The sequence below is a fragment of the Meles meles genome, chromosome 12 (assembly GCF_922984935.1).
Source record: "Meles meles chromosome 12, mMelMel3.1 paternal haplotype, whole genome shotgun sequence".
Lineage (NCBI taxonomy): Eukaryota > Metazoa > Chordata > Mammalia > Carnivora > Mustelidae > Meles > Meles meles.
The window spans coordinates 11,836,597-11,858,395 of record NC_060077.1 but is presented as its reverse complement, the minus strand read 5'-3'; the positions used below and the strand labels follow the sequence as shown (position 1 = coordinate 11,858,395).

The 21,799-nt window shown below is 42.9% G+C and overlaps 1 protein-coding gene across 7 annotated transcripts in view; it reads right to left on the bottom strand.

Moving 5' to 3' along the window:
* ATXN2 (ataxin 2) overlaps positions 1-19,097 on the bottom strand; it is a 127,816-nt gene extending 108,719 nt beyond the window's left edge. For 4 of the 7 annotated variants that reach the window (XM_046024746.1, XM_046024750.1, XM_046024747.1 and 1 more), the window contains exon 1: positions 18,082-19,097. In XM_046024746.1, the coding sequence (XP_045880702.1) occupies positions 18,082-18,782 (701 nt within the window). In that variant the 5' untranslated portion in view covers positions 18,783-19,097. The remainder of the gene's footprint in view (positions 1-18,081) is intronic. The other 3 variants (XM_046024748.1, XM_046024751.1, XM_046024749.1) reach the window with 1 other exon arrangement.
* Positions 19,098-21,799: the final 2,702 nt, after the last annotated feature.

Genomic DNA, 21,799 nt, shown 5'->3' with positions numbered 1-21,799 from the left:
GGCAGGGCTGGGTGTGGAGGAGCGAGTGGCCGCCAGGAAAGCCGGAGGCCTTCTCTCCACAAATTCTTTCCTTGAGGCGCGAGGTAGCTGACCAAGTAGCTCTTCACAAGGTTTTGGAATGTGACAGAGAAAAAGAAAAGACAGGGGCGCCTGGGTGGCTCAGTGGGTTAAAGCCTCTGCCTTCAGCTCAGGTCATGATCTCAGGGTCCTGGGATTGAGCCCTGCATCAGGCTCTCTGCTCAGCGGGGAGCCTGCTTCCCCCTCTCTCTCTGTCTGCCTCTCTGCCTACTTGTGATCTCTGTCAAATAAATTAATCTTAAAGAAAGAAAAAGAAAAGACAGACACCTCCGCAAATTACTACAATATAGTTTGCAACTTGCTACCTCCAACTGGGAATCTGGGTTTGGGGAACGAGTGAGAACACTGATGCAGAACAGTGCTGGTGGCAGGAGGTAGAATGGCGGACAAAACCACCCATCCCTGCTTTCATGGAACTAAGAGTTCACCAAGGATGCCTGACCTTGAGGAAATGACCACAGCGTATTAGAGCAACCAAAGAACCTAGAAAGAAAGAAGGAAAATTTCTCCCTCCCCCACCCCGTGCCCTCTGACAGTTTGGTGACCTTCAAAGGGACCTTTGCTGGCTGGACACCCTTCCTCCAGGGCAGCTGCAACTTACGGAGCCGCAGAAGCCAGGCAAACAAGCTAGAGCTGGACAACTTGATATAAACTTCAAAGAAATCACCACAATAGCTCATGTACGGACAATCTTAATGCCTCCGCGCCACAGAAGGGTCACCAGAGACATTCGAACTGCCAACCAGAAAAATCTGTCAGGTTGCTGCTGCCCTTTCTCACTCCTTCTGAAGAGGTTTGGAGCCAGATATCTAAAAATCTTCTCCACTGGCTGCCTTCAGAACTCGGAAACTAGGAGTATACTCTTCTCCAGGCATTAACTGTTGTTTTCCTTTTGTTTCCATAGAAATGCTTCTTATTAAATATCTAATTGCTTGCACCACAGACCTAACTTTGGAAGTCCACCTGCATTTCGGCCGCCTAAAATGAGACACAACTTTTCAACTGAACTGGCCTATTCTCTGGACTAAGAGACTTGTCCAGTGAGATAGGGTGATTTAGCAACTCAACTTACAAACTGCGGAAAGTTTCAAAGATGAGACTGAAGGGAACAGAATATGCCACTTTGGCATGTAGATTATTTTAACTTGAAGGCAATCAAGTCTCAATCAAGTCTCAGTAGACTCAAGAAAAACTGACTGATGATGGCTAAAAGAAATTGCCTAAAAGAAATTTAGATGGGGAGCCTGGCCCGAAAGAGAGTTATTACCAGAGGTTTTTTGTTGTTGTTTTCTTTTTAATCTGAAAGACTTACCCACATAGCAGGGCCAACATCTGCCTAGGAAACATCCGCTCTTTTCATCTTCCTGCAAACTGCCCTCCTTCCTTTTGAAGCCCCAGCCCCATCTCTTTCCTCAGCTCAGGATGGCATGTGAACCTCCATTGCCTGACTGCCTCTGAGTCTCATATTTTTGTTGGACTTCTGTACCTACAAAATTAAATTTTTCCCCCGTTAAAATAAATAAATAAATAAATGCAAAAGTGCTTAAGTCTCACAGGCTTAGAATCTCAGCTTCATCTCTTCCTGGCTCTTTGACCTTGGGCAAGTTCCTTAATTTCCCTGAACTACCACTTCCTCATCTGTAAAATGGATATGGCACTACCAACCTGACAGGCTGACCTGTTCTAAGGAGTAAAGGATATAGACAGGCGCCTGGGTGGCTCAGTTGGTTAAGCGACTGCCTTCACCTCAGGTCATGATCCTGGAGTCCTGGGATCAAGCCCCGCATCCGGCTCCCTGTTCTCCCTCTGACCCTCCCTCTTCTGATGCTCTCTCTCATTCTCTCTCTCAAATAAATAAATAAAATCTTAAAAGAAAAAAAAAAAAAAGACGTAATGCACTTGGCACGGTTCCTGAAACCTAACAGGTCCACGATAAATGGTAACTATCATTATATAAACAGAAAGTTCTCCATAAACCGTTTTCACATCACAGATACCTAAACTTTTTTCAGAAAAATGGCTGCTACTACTACTACCACTCAACTCAGAAATGCTAGCTTTTTCCTAACACATTTTATATAGGAAAAAAGTTTTTGTCAACAGGGGTTCTTATTCTCTAACCTTTCAGACTGGGTTAAAAATATACAGACTTCTGGGGCGCCTGGGTGGCTCAGTGGTTTAAGCCGCTGCCTTCGGCTCAGGTCATGATCTCAGGGTCCTGGGATCGAGTCCCGCATCCGGCTCTCTGCTCGGCAGGGAGCCTGCTTCCCTCTCACTCTCTCTGCCTGCCTCTCTGCCTACTTGTGATCTCTCTCTGTCATAAATAAAAAAATAAAATCTTTAAAAAAAAATATATATACAGACTTCCTATAACATTTACAGACTATCAACAACTGAATTCTGTATCCATCACAAATGCAAATTCCTCACTTTCTTCTCCATTGTTCATCCTAAGGAGCCTCTGAAGTACATTTCTTCACCAGGTGAAGCAAATTCCTGGTCAATTAAAATAAGACGCTAATTGTAATTTTCCTTAAATCCATAACCAGGGCCTTCTGGGTGGCTCAGTTAGGCATCTGACTTCACCTCAGGTCATGATCCCAGGGTCCTGGGATCGAGCCCCACGTGGGGCTCCCTGATCAGCAGAAAGCCTGCTTCTCTCTCTCCCTCTGTCTGCTACTCCCCCTGCTTGTGCTCACTCTGTTAAGTAAATAAAACCTTAAAAAAAAAAAAAATTCAGGGTGCCTGAGTGGCTCAGTCTTTAAGCATCTGCCTTCCACTCAGGTCAGGGTCCTGGGATCATTAGGCTCCCTGCTCAGCGGAAAGCCTGCTTCTCCCTCTCCCATTCCCGCTGTTTGTGCTCCCCCTCTGTGTCTGTCTCTGTCAAATAAATAAATAAAATCTTAAAACAAAAAAAATCCATCACCAGTTTTCTTCTCCCCTCACTTGCAGATCTTTTCAGAGATCCTAATACAACAATATTAAGTCATTCCAGTTTTGCCACTTTCTAGCAGAGTAAATTTAAACAGGTACTTAGCTTCTCTGGGCCTTACCTTCCTCACAGGTAAAATGGGACAGGGCAACAGGTTATCTAATAGGACTGTGTGATAACCAAGTAAGAAAAAAATATATGTATGTATACATGTATATATTTACATTAAGTGTATATGCCCAAACAGAAGCAGCAGCTCAAGGCAGGTTCTACTCAGTAATTTTTCCCCCTCCCTTTCGATTATAACCTTACTCAGCTTTCACAAGCTTAGACCACAAGGATTCTCAAACCTACTGATTTCTGTGACTAGCCAGCCAGTGGCTGCCTCTAAAGCATTAGGAGTAATACATTAGTAACATACTAAACTATTCAGGGCCCCTGGCTGGCTCAGTCCACAGAGCCTGGACTCTTGATCTCAGGGTTTTGAGTTCAAGCCCCACAGTGACACAGAGCTTACTTAATTAAAAAAAAAAATACTAGTGGCACCTGAGTGGCTCGGTGCTCTCAGGGAGTCTGCTTCTCTCCCTCTGCCCCTCACCCAAATAAATTGCACTCACTCAAATAAATGAAAGAAACCTTTAAAAAAATAAATTTTTTTTAAAGATTTTATTTATTTATTTGACAGAGAGAAATCACAAGAGAGGCAGGCAAAGAGAGAGGAAGGGAAGCAGGCTCTCCGCTGAGCAGAGAGCCCGATGTGGGACTCGATCCCAGGATCCTGAGATCATGACCTGAGCTGAAGGCAGCGGCTTAACCCACTGAGGCACCCAGGCACCCTAAAAAAAATAAAATTTAAATTAAAAAATATTAGCTATTAAAAAATACTAGACTACTCATAAGAGGGCCTATATTCTGATGAAAGCAGCGTGTTTTCTTCCCCTTATCTAAGAGACTTCCTTCCAAGAGGCAAGTATTAGCAACTCAAACATATCATGAGGAGGCAGTTAGAACTTTCTCCCTTGTCTCCCCCCAGGTAGAAGGTAAGATCCAGGAAGGAAGAGACCTCATCTGGATTGATTACTACGTATCCCCAGGGCCTGGAAAACAAGAAATTTTAAGAATAGTTTTAACTAAGGTATGCCCATAAAATAAATAGCATGTTCCTTTTGGAAATGACAGCTATTCCTTGACAGAGTAAATTCATCTGCTTAACAATGAAACCCAGGCTCATACGGTCAATAAGGAATTTACCACTTATTAAGTATGCTAAGTTGTACAACGCACTTGTCCCTGTCCTCAAGATGCTTTAAACCCAGAAGGCAATACAAATTCAGAAGCTCTTTTACTTCCAAACAAGTTAGAGCCCAAATAGTTCCTTTTCACCAAAGATGATATATAAATGGCAAACAAGCATGTGAAAGGAAGTTCAATATCATTAGGCAATAAAGAAATGTAAATTCAAACCACAATGAAATACCACTAGATTGGCTGAAATTAAAGATTAAAATACCAAGTGTTCCCAAGGAATTAGAGCAATTAAAAAATCTCATACACTGCTGAGGGGAATACAAAATAGGACAGGACTTTAACAGTTTGGCAATTACTTTTAAAACTAAATAAACACTTGTCATACAACTCAGCAATCCCATTTCTATGTACTTACCCAAGAGAAATGAAATTGTCATGACCACACAAAACCTATACACAAATACTTATAGCAGCTTCATTCATAATAGCCAAAACTGCTAACAACTGTCCAACACTCAATGAACAAACTGTGGGGAAGAAACTACTATTACATACAGTGACACAAATGAATCTCAACCCTTTATTCTACATGAGAGAAGCTAATCACAAAAGGCTGTATACTGTACGATTCCATTTAAATGACATTCCAGAAAAGACAAAACTATGACAACAGGAAAAAGACCATAATTACCAGGATTAGACGATGGGGACTGACGACGGGTAAGAGGCACAAGGAAACCGTCAAGTGACACTCTAATTGTGGTGGTGGCTCCACAGCTCTGTTTGTGAAAACTCAAGAGCTATACACTAAAAAGGGTGAACTTTATGTAGATCATATGCAGCCTACCGCAATAAGGAATAACTGTCTACCGACCTGAGCTAAGCCACAGTATACTGAGCAACACATTTTTAAAATCTCTTGTGTATCATCCACATGTTTGGACAGGAGGAGGTTTTGAGGCTTACAGACCCAATATATGAACATTCTATTGGGCATCTTTTCCCAAAAGACAATCTTTTCTTTTTTTTTTTTTTTAAGAGTATTTATTTATTTGACACAGAGAGAGAGAGAGAGATCACAAGTAGGCAGAGGCAGGCGGGGGGGGGGGGGGGGGGGGCTGGCTCCCTGCTGTGGGGCTTGACCCCAGGCCCCTGAGATCATGACCTGAGCCGAGGGCAGCGGCTTAACCCACTGAGCCACCCAGGCGCCCCAACCTTTTCTAAAAAACCTTCTTAGTGTCATGGGAGCCACCTGAGACCCTGTACTCAATGACGGTGAACCTGGAGCACTATCTGCAAGTCCTGACACAAGTTTCAGCAGCACTTTTAACTACTTTAGCCTTCTCTCAAATCAGCATGGTTGGTTAGCTGCAAACTTCCAAGTTTTCCCATTTCATCCATTTAATTATCTTTATTTTTGGCTGATCATTACTAAACCATGGTACTTTTTGTTCTCTGTCCTTCAGAATAATTCATCCTGCCCCAGCCATCATTTTCCTACTAATTTTTTAAAAATCTCTCATTACCTTAAGTTTACTTATTTAAGTAATCTCTACGCCCAATGCAGGGCTTGAACCACATTGACATCAAGAGTCACATGCTCTGTTGATGAGCCAGCCCAGGTGCCCCAATCTCTCACTTCTACCATAATTAAATGTTTTCTTCTGACTGGCACTGTCAATACTGCTGCTGCACTTGTTGAAAATGACAGCTTTAAGAACGGTAAGTATAAACACAGAGAATTTTAAAACATCAGGGATGGCTGACTATGAAATGACCATAGTCATAAATAACCTCTCCCTCCAAAAAAAAAAACACCCATCTGTTGGTAGACTTAACCCACTTTTGTTCTGGGCAATAGCTATGCTACCATCTGATTTCATTCTAAAGACAGTCTGTAAGGGGAGAAGCTGCTGCCCTTAAATATAAGGCACTATGCATTCAATACCACGGGAATGATAACTGCCAAAAGCTTTAGCAGCATAGGAGAAACCACATTTTCCAAAGGTAAATATGGTAAGATACTACAAGAGAAAATCTGGGCTAAGCCATTAAAGACCTATGCTGAAGAGGATGAGAGGTAGACATTGGCATAATTTGATTTATGCTGGAGAATAAATACAGTGTGCAGTCTGCAGAGGGACTTGGCAGACCAAAGAGTCTGGATTCGATTCAGCTAGTAATGAGAGCCGCTGAAAGTTTCTCAGTAGTAAGTGGGTAAGTGAAAGATGTTTGGGGGAGATTCTTATGGCTATGGAGTATGGAAGAAGTATCTGGACATGAAGAGACCAACTGGGAAGCCTGCTAGGCTCCAGGCAACCGATAACGTCTGGTGCCCATGATTAAAAGACTCCCCTCACCACTTCTATCCACATTTTTTTCCTAAGGTCAAAAGAAATCTCAGAATCCTCTGCATAGGGCGCCTAGGTGGCTGACATGAGCTAAAGGCAGAAGCTCATGTCATAATCCCAGGGTCCTGGGATCGAGTCCTCCCTGCTCAAGCAGGGAGTCTGCTTTCTCCTTCTACCCCTCCTCCCACTCATTCTCTCAATCACTCTCTAATAAATAAATCATTAAAAAAAAAAAAAAAAAAAGACAGGGCGCCTGGATGGCTCAGTGGGTTGAGCCTCTGCCTTCGGCTCGGGTCATGATCTCAGGGTCCTGGGATCGAGTCCTGCATTGGGCTCTCTGCTCGGCGGGGAGTCTGCTTTCTCCTCTCTGCCTGCTTCTCTGCCTACTGATCTCTGTCCGTCAAATAAATGAATAAAATCTTTAAAAAAAAAAAAAAAGACAAATCCTCTACATAACATTCCAATCAGAACTGGCGTATCAGGTAAAACCTACTTGCCATGTAGAATGAGTATCAGAAATGGATAGTCACAGAAGAAAGGAAAAGAATCCCTGGCAGAAACAATAGGGGAAATTCATTTACTGAGAACTAAAGAGTGCACATGGCTGGCTTAGTCAGTTAAGCATCCAACTCTTGGTTTCAGCTCAGGTCATGCTTTTGGGGTCCTGGGATCAAGCCCAAGTCAGGTCAGGCTCTGTACAGAATCTGACTGGGGTTCTCTCTCTCATGCTCCCTCTACTCCTTCCCCCCTCAAATGCTCCCTCTCAAATACATTTTTTTTTAAAGGAGGATTAAAGACACACTTTCACTTGAAACATGACAAAACAAGAGCAAAAGTAGAGTAGAGCCTTTGCTAACTCAGAAAACTTCAGAAAAAAAAATATTTTTTTGGACAGGTCAATCTTTTCTTAGATTACTGAATAAACACCAAATATTAAAAATAAGTCTTAAGAAATGTGTTATATTAGGGGCACCTGGGTGCCCAGTTGATTAACTGTCTGTCTTCAGCCCAGGTCCTGATCCTGGGATCCAGGGATGGAGCCCTGCATCAGGCTCCCTGATCGGCAGTGGGAAGCCTGCTTCTCCCTCTTCCTCTGCTTCCCCACTCCATGAGCACGTGCTCATTCTCTCACTCTAATAAATAAAATTATTTTTAAAAAACTGTATATTAGTATCACTATTATCATACACCTGAAACTAATATTACACTGTAGGTTAACTAACTGCGGACTTTAAATAAATTTTTTTAAATGTTATCCTAGAAAGAAAAGGGAACAAGATTCCTGGCAAATAAGCTCTGTGGCCTTGGTTTCCTCATCCATAAAGAAAAATAAGAACTAAAAATCCACCTGAGCCAGTTTCCAGCTCCAAATCTGTATGATCCTAAAATACTGAGTGCTTTCCATGTACCAAGAATGGAATGTAGTAAAAACCCAGTATCTCTGGGGCGCCTGGGTGGCTCAGTGGGTTAAAGCCTCTGCCTTCCGCTCAGGCCCACAGCAGGCTCTCTGCTCAGCAGGGAGCCTGCTTCTCTCTCTCTCTCTCTCTCTCTCTCTGTGGCCTCTCTTGCCTGCTTGTGACCTCTGTCAAATAAATAAACAAGATCTTTAAAAAACAAACAAAAACCCAGTATCTCAATTTTTAAGGAAGGTATTTTTTTCCTCCTTTTTTAGAAACATTTAATTGGGGCACCTAGATGGTTCAGTCGGTTAAGTGGCTGCCTTCAGCTTGGGTCATGATCCCTGCACCCTGGGAATGAGCCCTGTATCCGGCTCCCTGCTCAGCAGAGAGAGAGAATCTCAAGCAGACTGAGCACGGAGCCCCCAGTGGGTAGGGGGAGCAGGGGGACCTGGGACTTGATCCCAAAACCCTGAGATCATAACCTGAGCTCAAACCAAGAGCTGAACACTCAACCGACTGAGGCACCCGGGTGCCCCCTCTCCTTTTAATAAGTGTCATAAATAAAAAGTTTTTAATAAACTGAGACTAAGAGTGAGTGACCTGCCACAATTATTCAAACAGCTCACCACTTCTAAGGGCCAATGACTGTTTCAACAGAAAGACTGTTTCTGCCCTCACTAATCTTAAATTTTAGTTACCAAGGGGTGAACCTTGATTCTAGCCTAGACTGGGGTTACCAGATAAAATAAAGGATGCCCCATTAAATCTGAATTTCAAATAAATGAATAGTTTTGTTCTATGCAATTTGGGACACATTTATACTTTAGAATCAGTCACTGTTCATCAGAAATTCAAGTTCAGCTGGGCATCCTGTATTTTTACTTGCTAAATCTGGCAACCCTAGCAGAGACTTAACTATAAAACCCTTCCTCAGTCCTTTTACTACATCTCAGTGCTCTAAAATATTGCAGTTTATATCACAACACAGTACATATACATTAAGTCAAACAGTTCTTTAAAACCATTCTCACCTCTAACAATACAATGCATTCTAGTATCTTCTACTCTTTTTCATTTTTCTAAAAATGCTTGTCATGACTCACTAAAGTGATTTTTACAATTTATTAGGGAGTCCTGATGTACAGCTCGAAAAATACTTCTTTGAAAAATATGAAAAACAATTTACCTTTGTGTTGAGTCACTATTATAAGCCCATCAACTAACTATATTGTGCTATAAAATAGTAATGCCTCAGGCTGAATGCCAATAGAAGGCATACAGCTATAACCTTAGAGTCAAATGGTATACTTTGAGTTCTTTTGTCTATTTTTTATAGTTTTCCAATCTCTTCACTTTTTGTCACACAATTAGTATTTCTTATTGTTGTCAATATGTTTGCCTCTAAATGTGCCCCTTTCTGGGGCACCTGGGTGGCTCAGTCAGTTACGTGTCTGACTTGATTTCAGTTCAGGTCACGATGTCAGGGTCGTGAGAATGAGCCCTGTGTCAGATTCCCCAGTCACAAAATCTGTTTGTCCCTTCCCCTGTCTCTCAAATAAATAAACTCTTTAAAACATAAGTAAGTAAGTTTTATTTCTCTATTGCCGGCAATCTGTAAATCAAAAATGCAAGCTATGTAAAATCATGTAAAGTAAAAGCAAATAAAACTCTGAAAGAGGCCCTGAAGAGCTCCCCTTTCTGTAATCTACACTAACTTCAATGTAAAAACCACAGGTCTTTACCTAATTTCAAGTGTGTTTCAGGAATGAAAACAGGTAACTACACACAGTCCACAAAAACGATTTTTGGGGAAAAAAATGATTTTGAGTCCCAAAGGAAAAATGCACAATTTGGTTCAAAACTAACCTTTCCCTTCTTTTTAAACTAAAACTATAATCAAGATTAATATTACCTATTTACAAGATTACTATTAAGAATATTATTTAATAATTCATAAAACCAGAAGATTGCCATAAAGTGGCAATCAAAAATATCTGACCACTGACAAAACTGTCAAGTACGACATTCTACAGTTCTTATATGCTTACTAAAAATCAGCTACATTCATTTATAATTACATCACAGACAAGTTTCATACCACAAAGTGATAGGATTTACAAAGCCATTATAGAATGCCATTTTATCCAGTTTCCAAAATGAAGTTAGCTATTAATCATGGCATGAAATTGCTATTTTATAGACACTTCAAGGCTCATAATATACGCAATCTACACCAGAGTATTTTTAAATTAAAAGGAATTTCCAATTTTCACATGACAACTGCAAACAATTTTCAGCAAATAAAATCTAAGGCTAATAGTTGTGGCAAATTTTCACTTTTTTTCTTTTTTAAAGATTCCATTCATCCATTTGACAGAGAAAACACAAGAAGGGGCAGTGGTAGGCAGAGAGAGAAGCAAGCTCCCTGCAGGGCAAGGGCAAGCGGATGTGGGACTCGATCCCAGGACCCCAGGATCATGACGTGACCTAAACTGAAGGTAGTCACTTAACCAGCTGAGCCACCCAGGTACCCAGTTGTGGCAAATTTTCATAAGCAACCACAGATTCATAACAATACTCAACTATTAAAAATAATAAAACCAAGGGGGGGCGCCTCAGTGGCTCAGTGGGTTAAAGCCTCTGCCTTCGGCTCAGGTCATGATCTCAGGGTCCTGGGATTGAGCCCTGCATCAGGCTCTCTGCTCAGCAAGCAGGGAGCCTGCTTCCACCTCTCTGTCTACCTGCCTCTCTGCCTGCTTGAGCTTTCTCTGTCAAATAAATACATAAAATCTTTAAATAATAATAATAAAACAACCAAGGACTTAACATTTAAGTAGATTTCATGCCACGTATGTACAAAATTGCATGTTATCTTCCAAAAAGATAAAAAACTAGACCTCCTATTTCACTGAGCCAAACTTCAAGGTTACAAAAAGATACCCTGAAGGTCCACCGTCTGTGATTGTCGTATTCTTTAAAATACACAGGATAGGGCGCCTAGGTGGCTCAGTTGGTTGGGTAACTGCCGTTGGCTCAGGTCAAGATCCTGGAGCCCCAGGATCCAGTCCCACATCGGGCTCCCTGCTCGGCAGGCAGTCTGTTCCTCCCTTTGACCGGTCTCCTCTCATGCTGTCTCTCTCATTCTCTCTCTCAAATAAATAAATAAATAAATAAATAAATAAATAAAATTAAAATACACACCATAACTTTATTTAGGTCTATGTCTGCATTTATTTAAAGAGAAGAATATAATAAAATTCTTCAAATAAGTTGCTTTGGTCAAGTCCCCCAACTTCTCAAAGCTTAGGGGTTTTTCCCTTCTATTTTAAGATTTTCTGTTATTTCTTCCTGCTCTAAAATTCTAATTTTAGGAGGAAAATATTTCAAAAGACAGACAATATATACTCTTGAAGCTGTAACAGTATGTACCATATGATTCCATTTTGTTTATTCTATATCTGTTCGCAAAGAGTCTGAAAAGATGAGCTCCAAACTTCCAACAATAGTATGGAAAGATTGTGGGTAATTTTAAAAGAGTTTTGGCTTTTTTTGATTCTCTGTACTCTTTTCTACAATGAGCATTTAAAGCTTACTGTTTTTCAAATTATGAGACAGAACTTTCATATATAGATAAGGCAGTACCTGTACAAAGACTATTTATTAAATTTTTTTTTATTTTAAAAAAGATTTATTTTTGCGCATGCACAAGAGAGAGCACAGGTGCATAAGCAGCAGGGAGGGGCAGAGGGAGAAGCAGACTGCCCGCTGAGCGGGGAGCCTGACATTGGGGGCTTGGGCTCCATCCCAGGATGAAGGCAGACGCTTAAGTGACTGAACCACCCAGGTACCCTCTCTATTAATTTCAAGAATAAATCTGTTCTGTTGAGTCAACATGGATGGACTTAGAAGGTATTATGCTAAGTGAAAATAAGTCAGACCAAGAAAGACAAATACCTTATGATTCCACCCCTTACATGAAATCTTTAAAAAAAAAAAAAAAAAAAAAAAGAATAAACAAAAAGCTGAATAAGAACTATAAACACTGAGAACTGACAGTTGCAGAGGTTGGAGGAGCAAAATGGGTGAAGGGGAGGAGATAAAGTCAGTCACTGGCGTAAAAAGAGCATAAGGAATACAGTCAATGATATTTTAATAGTGATATAATGGGACACATGATAGCTGTACTTGTGGTAAACATGGCATAATGCATAGATTTATCCAATCACCAAGTTCTACACCTCAAACTAATGTAACATTATATGTGTCAACTATACTAAAAAAAAATAAGAAGGTCAAAAAAAAAAAAAAAAAAGAGAGAGGAGAAGAAATCTGTTCTGGACACTGGTTCAAGTACATCTCCTCTCTCCATTATACTACAGGCAGCTTAAGATCTGCTGAAGATCCACAACCACGTTCTATACATATCTTCAAGCCACAAAGCCTGAAATCTTATATATATACATATATATACACACATATATATATGACATAAAAATCTCTTGAATTAATTGGTGTTTTAAATAACAGGGAAGCGGTTTATGACACCACTCCTACAAAACTGCAAATCTGCTTTGTTTGGCAAGCACCTCAATGGAGACTACTACTATTCTACATAGAACATTTATCTTCAAAAGCAGAAGAAATTCTTTCTGAGTAGAAAAATAGACTTTAAGGATATCAAAAAACACATTAAGATGCAGCTCAACCTATCCTAAGTAATGCTAGTAAAGGTCACACATTCAAAGGTGCCTACATTACAGATTCTAGATATAGATGCTACAACCGTTCAAAGGCTTGATACCAGCTTCACAGTCACTGATAAGTAAATCTTCTGATAAATACATCCCTATTTTTGAAGTCTAACATCTAAGGAGGCAAAAAAGACTCAAGAGGAAAGAGCACCCTACTTCTATTTTAGTAACATCTTGCTAAAATATGAAAAAGACCACTGTACTGATCTCTTAAAATCATAGTATGGTAACAGTCATAAATGACCCAGATGTGCTTCAAAAACAAAAAAACAAAAACAAAAACAAGTACTTTCACTTAAAAAGATACAGTAGCAGGCAGACCTGTTAATCAACTACATCGCAGCTGAAGTTACTACACTCATTTGAAATAGCTACAAAAACAGGGTTTTGTTCAGGCTCAACTCTTTACATATCAAAACACTATCACTATCTATCCAAAACAGAAAACTACAACTCCAGGAAAAAACTCTTAGAGAGACTTAAAATCCCTTTCAAGGTATAAAAACACACTTTGCCACAGTGAAAATAAATTCTAACACAGCTGTAGCTACACAGAACAACAATAAAAAAATTAGATCCTCCTTTAAGTCGAAACATATGGCTATTAAATAGCTATGATATGAGTTAACAGCCCTCCTGTAAAATTTGTAAAATTATAACTGTCTTAATTAGACATGGAAAATACAAACAACATTTAACCAAAAAAGGAACACCATAACTGACACCATTAATGTTTTGACTTTTCAAAATGCAAAATCTTTAAGCAACTACAGGATTACTTTTTTTGACAAAGATTTGATACAGGTTTTTGCCCAATCCAAAAAAGTCTATTTTCTCTAGGTACTTAGGATGAAAATTAAGTCAATTAGGTTAAAATACATAAGTCCATTAGAAAAACAAAAATGTACAGCTTTTAATAGCCATCTAGAGCTTACCTCTGATGACTTCGATTGTCAATTAACTTTTCTGGTCCCACTGCAAATGTGGTTATTATCAATACCCACATAAAAGAATAAGTTAACAAGGGATGATACAGTTTAAATCTTCTAAGCTACAAATGGGACCATATGACTGACTAGTCTAGAGTTAAAGCAAATGGCTAACTACCTCACCATGAAAACTCTGCTCTGTTACCCCCTCAAAGAAGCCTCCCCAATCCACTTAAAAGTGCAGCCCACGGGGCGCCTGGGTGGCTCAGTGGTTTAAGTCTCTGCCTTAGGCTCAGGTCATGATCTCAGAGTCCTGGAATCCAGCCCCGCATCGCCCGCATCGGGCTCTCTGCTCAGTGGGGAGCCTGTTTCTCCCTCTCTCTCTGCCTGCCTCTCTGCCTACTTGTGACCTCTCTGTCAAATAGATAAATAAAATATTAAAAAAAAAAAAAAAGTGCAGCCCACTCCCTTCCCTCACATTCTCATATTATATCCTGAATCTGCTCTCCCCTAATCCCACAGATCTTACCTAATATTATACATAGTTTGCTAATTTAATGTCTCAATTAATGTCTGACTCATTATGTAAGAATGGAAACAGGAGGAGAGCAGCTATCTTTTTGTTTTATTCATTGGTATATCCCAAACACTTGTAACTGCCTGTATATAGATTTTCAATAAATTTCTATGTTCAACGGTGTCGACGTTTTAGGCTCTTCTAGAATATATTTAAAGAGACGAATGTCTCGCAGATTCTTAAATGAAAACTTACACTAAATTGCAGCATAATTTTGAAGTTGCGATGCCTTAAAAGAAATAATCAGTGAAAGTACTAAGCTGAAAATGACTAAAATAAAAAGTTTTTACTCACATTTAATCCTGTATCCAAAGACATTCTAATGTTGTATTATTTAGGTTTAGGAATGGGTAACAGAATGGGTAAACCCATTATTTTTTTAAATAGGAAAGGGAATGTGAGAGAGGAAGAGATATAGGTTAGCCAGTGATAATTCCCAACAGTGCCATGAAATTATATAAAAGTCAACAAAAGTGACTTAGTCACAGGCTAACAGCTAATAAAAAGTACTTTTAGATGAATGAGGGAGATTAACAACAACAAAAGCTTCAGAACAAGTTTCTCAGGACTTTCATTCCTCTACTTAGAGAAGTATGAGCACAACAGCTAAACCATGTATCCTCATTAGTGTTAATAGTTACTGTTTTCAAAGCATCTTCCCTTATATTATTTCATTAAGTCCTCAGAGAAACCAAATTCAAACTCAAGTATAAATAATCAGGTAGCTAACAAAAGTACTTAATAATGTATTCACTTGACAGTAAATGCAACTTTTCCCTCGAAAATCCCCCACAGTGTCTGACAAAGAAACCATTCTATAGAAGAGCCACCTTCCTGGCAATGGAAACTAACACAAGTCTTCTCAAGAGTAATATGGCACAGCTAGCAAGAGCCATAAAAACCTTGAAGCCCTTTGACCCAGTAAAACCACTCCTGGGAACTTTCTCTAAGGCAATAATTAGACTAAAGCCAAAAGCTATTAGTATAAAGATATTTAGTGTACCACTAACTATAATAATAAAGATGTGGACATCTAAATCCCAACAGTTGAATGGTTAACCAAAAACCTAAAGAAAATTTATATTACAGTGCTAAACAGAAACCCACACACACACACACACACACACACACAACTCAAAATAACATGCACAATCATTAAAACTACATAAAAATGAAAAGGTAAAAACCGAAAACAAGATTTTGATTAACAGACTTTAATATTATGGGTATGTTGTTCTAAGAGAAAACAGTAACCTTCTAAAACATATATGATAATTTAAGGCAGAATAAATTTTTGAAAGCCATAAAAAAAACCACTATTTTTAAAAAAGTCAAACATAACGAAATGTTATTTAAAGAAGACATGTGAATTTCTTGACTTTCAAGGATATTTTACTATCTCTAAACACGTCAAGCCCAATGCTGCATTTTCTTTCTTTACCCCTGGCCTCAGGGACGTATTTTAACTGCTGATACACACAAACATGTGTAAGGAGACCTTAAAAACTGTAACCAGTTTACAAAGAACCCAGCAGCAGTGGTTCAAAATCCAAAGGAATTCTATGTAAGATCTATGTAATAAATAATAATAAAAGTACACAATATATGAATCCATAAGCAGAACTTCACATATCTATCAGAAAGAACAAGGGCGAGAATTCATGTCTCAAATGAAAGAACTTAAAGCAAAGAAGAATTTAAATTAATCTTAAATGTAAAGCCTCAAAGAACAGAAAAAGCTCTTTGGTACTAAAACATTCCAAGTATTTTTGATCATTCAAGGCACTCTGGAACAGATTATAATTTTTAAGCCTAAGGAGAGCAGTTGCAACCTAAAAGCCTAAGTTTTAATTTCTAATTATATGAACAAGTTGAATATATCTGGCAAATCTCTATTATACCTAAGAAGAAAAATACCGTGGATCCTTTTCTGTAAAAAATTAGGTACAAAATTTGTCCACTTTTCACTGTGGATGCCACTGAAAAAGGGAAACTGAAGTTACAGAATCCTAAGTGGAAAGAGCTGGGAAAATAAGCACTTTATCTGAACTAGTTGGGGTAAGGTTAACGTTTGAGGGTGGTTCAGAGAAGGACAATTGTGAAGGGGAGGTAAAAGTAAAAGAAACAAAAACAAAAACAAAAAACACAATGTTCGCCCTTCCCCCCTTTGAAAGCAGGATTCCTTAAAAATCAGCCCTGATTCATCTTGAAGGGTAACTTCTTGGGCCATAAATGAAAATTCTTTAGAAACGGATCGCTGAAAACCTGTTTTCAAAAAGAAAACTCAGTGCACGGAAAAAAAAAAAAAAAATCCCCTATCCCACCTTCTAAAGCCCAGGATGTCTATTTCCGGAGGACCCTCGTCACTGACTGCCAACCCCGCCTAGGTCTAAGGGAGGCAAGGCAGTGCCGAACACGGATGGGCTCGGGGCACAGGGGAAATAGACTTGCGTGCCCTTGGTGAGCTCTGGCGGCACTTCCCAAGTTAAGGACACTGGCCACAATGGAATGGAGTCTATTGACATTTGCTGCCCCGTTTGAACACTAAGCATTTTCTTAGTTCGTGAAATACGAACTGTCAACCACCCACCCCCCCAACACACACACACCCTCCCCAACAGGCCTTCCCGTACAAACACACCCTCCAAAGTCAGACCCGGTTAGAGAGACAGCACACGGCCCCCAGTCCCTACCACAAGCATAGGTTTATGGGGAAAGAGGAGCAGACGACGCAAGTAAAAACCCCCATTTCTGCTTTCAGGAACCCCACCAGGTCTCCTGCAGCAATCCCTCTCCCCTCGAAATTCTACGAATTGGGGCGGGGGTTGGGGAAAATGCGCAGCGTGCCCGCTCCTTGCCACCACCATCCCCCTCTGTTCCCGATCTGGCCTGGACTTCTGACGCACGCCTGGGTCCGGCCCTCGCCCACCACTATTCAAAGGCGCCTTCTCGGCCTCTGAACAGCATTGCGGATCGGCCACCACCCGCGGCGGAGAGGCCTTGCGGGGGAAGGAGGGAGGCCGGGAGGGGGCCGGGCACTCCCCACTCCTTCCTCAGGTGGGGGAGGGCGGAACGCTGCAGGAGACTGCACAGAGCCCCACGATTCCTGGAGTTCTGGAGCCCCCGCCGCTACCTCAGATTTAAATGGGGAGGGGAGCGGGGACCACTACCCACCCACCTCAGTCCGGTTCTTCGAGCTTTCCCAGGGCAGGGGAGTGGGGTGGTTACGCACAACAAACAGACCCTAACGATTCCAGATGAGCCCCGTAGCTGCCCCTTTAACGGACGGGGGGGGACGCTGCCCTAACTTTCCCCCTCCCTTGTTATTCCCCAAAGGGGGAGTTGGCAAGTTTCGGAAGACTGAACCAAAACCTAAAGACCATTCCACGTTAATATTTAAATGCGGTGGGGGGGGGGGAGGAGGCCGGGGGGCGCTGCCCAAGCATCTCCTCCACGTTGGGGCTAAAAGAGGGACAGGGGCTGACAATTAGTGAGACCTGTAAATCCCTCCCTAACACTTAAATGGAGGGGGGAGGCTTCCCAGTCCTTCCATCTTGACCGTTTCGGAGGTGGGGGGATGTTGCAGGAGGCTGGACACGACCTGACATTCCCGGAGAGACCCCGCAGCGCCCCCCACCCAAACCCCCGGGCTCCAGGGGGGAGGGGGAGCCCCACCCCCACTGCGGGCCCCCAGCCCACCCCACCAAGCCTGACCGGTCACTGGGCGGGGACGACGGTGTGGGCCGCGGGGGAGGGGACAGGAGGCCTGAGCTCGTCCAGGCCCGGAACGGAGGGGACTGGGGCGCGACACCCACCTGCCCAGGCCGGGCCGCCCGCCGCCTGCGCTCGCCGCCGCCGAGGAGGAGGAAGCCACCGCCGAGGACGACGAAACTGAGGACGGCGACGGCGCGGCGGCGGGCGACGTGAGAAGGCCGCCGCTGCCGCCGGGCTTACGGGCATTGGCGGCCGCGGGCGGCGGCTGCTGCGGCTGCTGCTGCTGCTGTTGTTGTTGTTGCTGGGGCTTCAGCGACATGGTGAGGGGCCCATACACCGGCCCGCACGCCGGGCGGGGACAGCCGGGAGCCGGGCGCGCCGAGGAGACGCCGGAGCGCGGTGGGGACGCACGGGCGCCGAGCGGGGAGGCGCGGGATGGCGCGGCCGGGGGGGCGCCCGGGCCGGCTAGGGGAAGAAGGAGGACGACGAAGGGGCGGGGAGGCCCGCCGAAACCGAGGAGCCGCCGGGAGCCGGGCAGGGACGCGCCGCCGCCGTTGCCGTTGCTACCAAAACAGTCTGAGGCGGAGGGAGGCGAGCGCTGCCCGGAGGGAGGGGGGCCGGGGCCGGGCGGGGGAGGGGCGGCGGAGGGATACGGGCCCGGAGCCGCGCCGCCGCCGCCGCCCCGCCCGCCCCGCCGCGCCGGCCGCGGGAGCGAGCGCCGCCCGGGCCACCTGGCCGCGGCGAAGCGGCGTGGCTCGATGGCCGCTGCGGGGCCCCGAGGAGCTGCGGCCGCCGAGCGCATCGGGGGTCGGGCACACAGAGGCGCCGCGTGGCGATGCTGGGTGGGCGCGGTGGTGCGGCACGGGGACTCTTTACCGGAAGTCGGAAGGGTCGGACGGAAGCAGAACGTGAGGCGACCCCGGGGCCGGGAGGGACACGTGAGGAGCGGGCGCCGCGCTGGGCTGCGTTCGCGGGGGTCGGGTGAGGGCCCGGCCGGCGGCCCTGCCCGGATCCGCCCTCCTCGAGGCGGGTCTGCCCTTCGGGAGGGCGTGTCTTTCTTCACCCTCAGGGCCTGCCTAGTCTAGAGGACTGGAGGGAAGCGTTTCTTCCCCGCCCCCCAGTAATCCTTCGGCGTCCTCAGAGTACTGGGAGAGTCCGCGTTTACCCCCACCTGATGCAACCTCAAACGTGGACTGCGAGTCCCTTCAGGGCGGAGACTCTGTCTTGCTACGTAAGAAGCATCTAGAACACAAGCATCCCATAGTTGTCTTTGTATCCCCAACACCTGGCACACAGTAGGTTCTCACCGCGTCACTCGATGTCTAAAATAAAGGCAGACCCTTTTTTCCCTTGCCAAGACTAACAACGAGGTTGGAGTCGAGCAACCTCTCGGGGCCACCTACATCTGGTTACCTTTTCCCCACTTTTTTCCACCCCAGCAGCACACAGGAGCCAGAAAACTTTTCGGTATCTGACCTTCATTTGAACCCATTTTCCCTCACTTGAACTTCTTTTTTCCTCATTCATGAGACTCAAAAGGAAATGTACGTGATTGGTAGAGCTATGGATAATGGGGTCTCCCTTGGTGGAGACAGAACAGACCTCACAAGAATGTATGAACTTTAGACCTTGGCCCCTTTAGAAGTTTTACTTTAACTTAGATTGCTAGCCAGCACAGTAGTCCGTTTTTTAAATGTGTGGCAATTAAACTGGAAACTAATAGATTTTTTTTTTTTAAGAATCGAGGTTTTTGTCTTTCGGTTTTTGATTTTGTTTTTTAAATAAAATTAGTTAAGGAATCTGACCAGAATTGTCAGATAAAGACATTTCCAAACAAACAAACAAACAAAAAACCACCCTTTGGAGAATGATTAAACCACAAGTCTCCAGGAGCCAAATTGAAATTAATCTCCTAGATAGTCCAGGCAAAAATTAACATTAATTCTGCAAATACTTGAAAATAGGAAGTCAGCTTTATCTCCCAACTGAGGTAAAAAGGTTGAGAAGAAAAAAGAAAAGTATTATTTTAAACCAACAGTGGCAAAATCCTTTAAAAATTAACCCAAAGGAAATTGAGATTAAAAAACCAGAAGAGGGGGGGGCGCCTGGGTGGCTCAGTGGTTGAAGCCTCTGCCTTCGGCTCAGGTCATGATCTCAGGGTCCTGGGATCGAGCCCCGCATCGGGCTCTCGGCTCAGTGAGGAGCCTGTTTCTCCCTCTCTCTCTGCCTGCCTCTCTGACTGCTTGTGACCTCTCTCTCTGTGTCAAATAAATAAATAAAATATTAAAAAAAAAAAAAAACAAAACCCAGAAGAGGGGTGCCTGGGTGGCTCAGTTGATTAAGCCTCTGCGTTCAGCTCAGGTCCTGATCTCAGGGTGGTGGGATAGAGACCCACAAGGGGCTTCCTGCTCAGCCTGGAGTGAGAACACTTTCCCTCTACACTGCCCCTCCACCCTCTCATTCTCTCCCTCTCAAATAAATAAAATCTTTTTTTTTTTTTTAATTTAAAAGGACCATAATAAAAATACATCAGCTTTCTCTGGTTTAATGATTTGATAGTTAACCATATCTGCAAACATGATCCCAGAATTCAGTCTTAGGACCAAACTTCAGACAGGTGGGAGATAAAAGAAGTTGAATAAGAAAACCTAAAGCTGACAGCTGAACTTAATTTCATTTAGGTTGAGAAAGTTTTTACCCACTATCATTTGAAACATATTTAATAATTAGGGACGCCTGGGTGGCTCAGTTGTTAAGCGTCTGCCTTCAGCTTGGATCATGATCCCAGGGTTCTGGGATGGAGCCCCACATCAGGCTCCCTGCTCAGCCAGGAAGCCTGCTTTTCCCTCTCCCACTCTCCCTGCCTGTATTCCCTCTTTCACAGTCTCCCTCTCTGTCAAATAAATAAAATCTTTTAAAATATATATATAATAATTTATTGAGGTATAATTTACATACTATAAAATTTACCCATTCTGTATACAATTAATGATTCTCAGTAAATGCATAATTATGTAACCATTGCCATTAATTTCAGGACATTTCGATCACCCCAAAAAGATCCTTATACCCATTAGTACTTACTCCTGGTTCCCATTCTCAGCCCCAGCAAACACTAATAGATTTTCCATGGATTTATCTATTGTAGACATTTCATATAAATGGAATCTAACAATAAGCAATGTTTGCCTTTTTTCACTTAGCATATGTTAATGTTTTGGAGGTTTATCTATGTCCTAGCATGTATTAATACTTATTATCATGGAGTAGTATTACTTATTATCATGGAGTACTATACCATTGTATGGATGTATCACATTTTGTGTATCTACTCACCAGTTGGTGGGCTTTTAGATTGTTTCAAGTTCGAGGCTATTATGGATAATGCTGCTATAAACATTTTTGTACATGTATGTCTTCATATGGATATATTTCTCTTGAGCAGAGGCCTAGTAATGGAATGTTAGGCTGGTATGGTAAATTTATATTTAACTTTTTTTTTTTTAAAGATTTTATTTATTTATTTGACAGAGAGAAATCACAAGAGAGGCAGGCAGAGAGAGAGGAAGGGAAGCAGGCTCTCCGCTGAGCAGAGAGCCCGATGCGGGACTTGATCCCAGGACCCTGAGATCATGACCTGAGCCGAAGGCAGCGGCTTAACCCACTGAGCCACCCAGGCGCCCCTATATTTAACTTTTTAAAAGATACTATCAGGGCACCTGGGTGGCTCAGATGGTTAAGCGTCTGCCCTTGGCTCAGGTCATGATCGCCAGCTCCTGGGATGGAGCCCCATGACGTGCTCCCAGCTCAGCGGGAAGC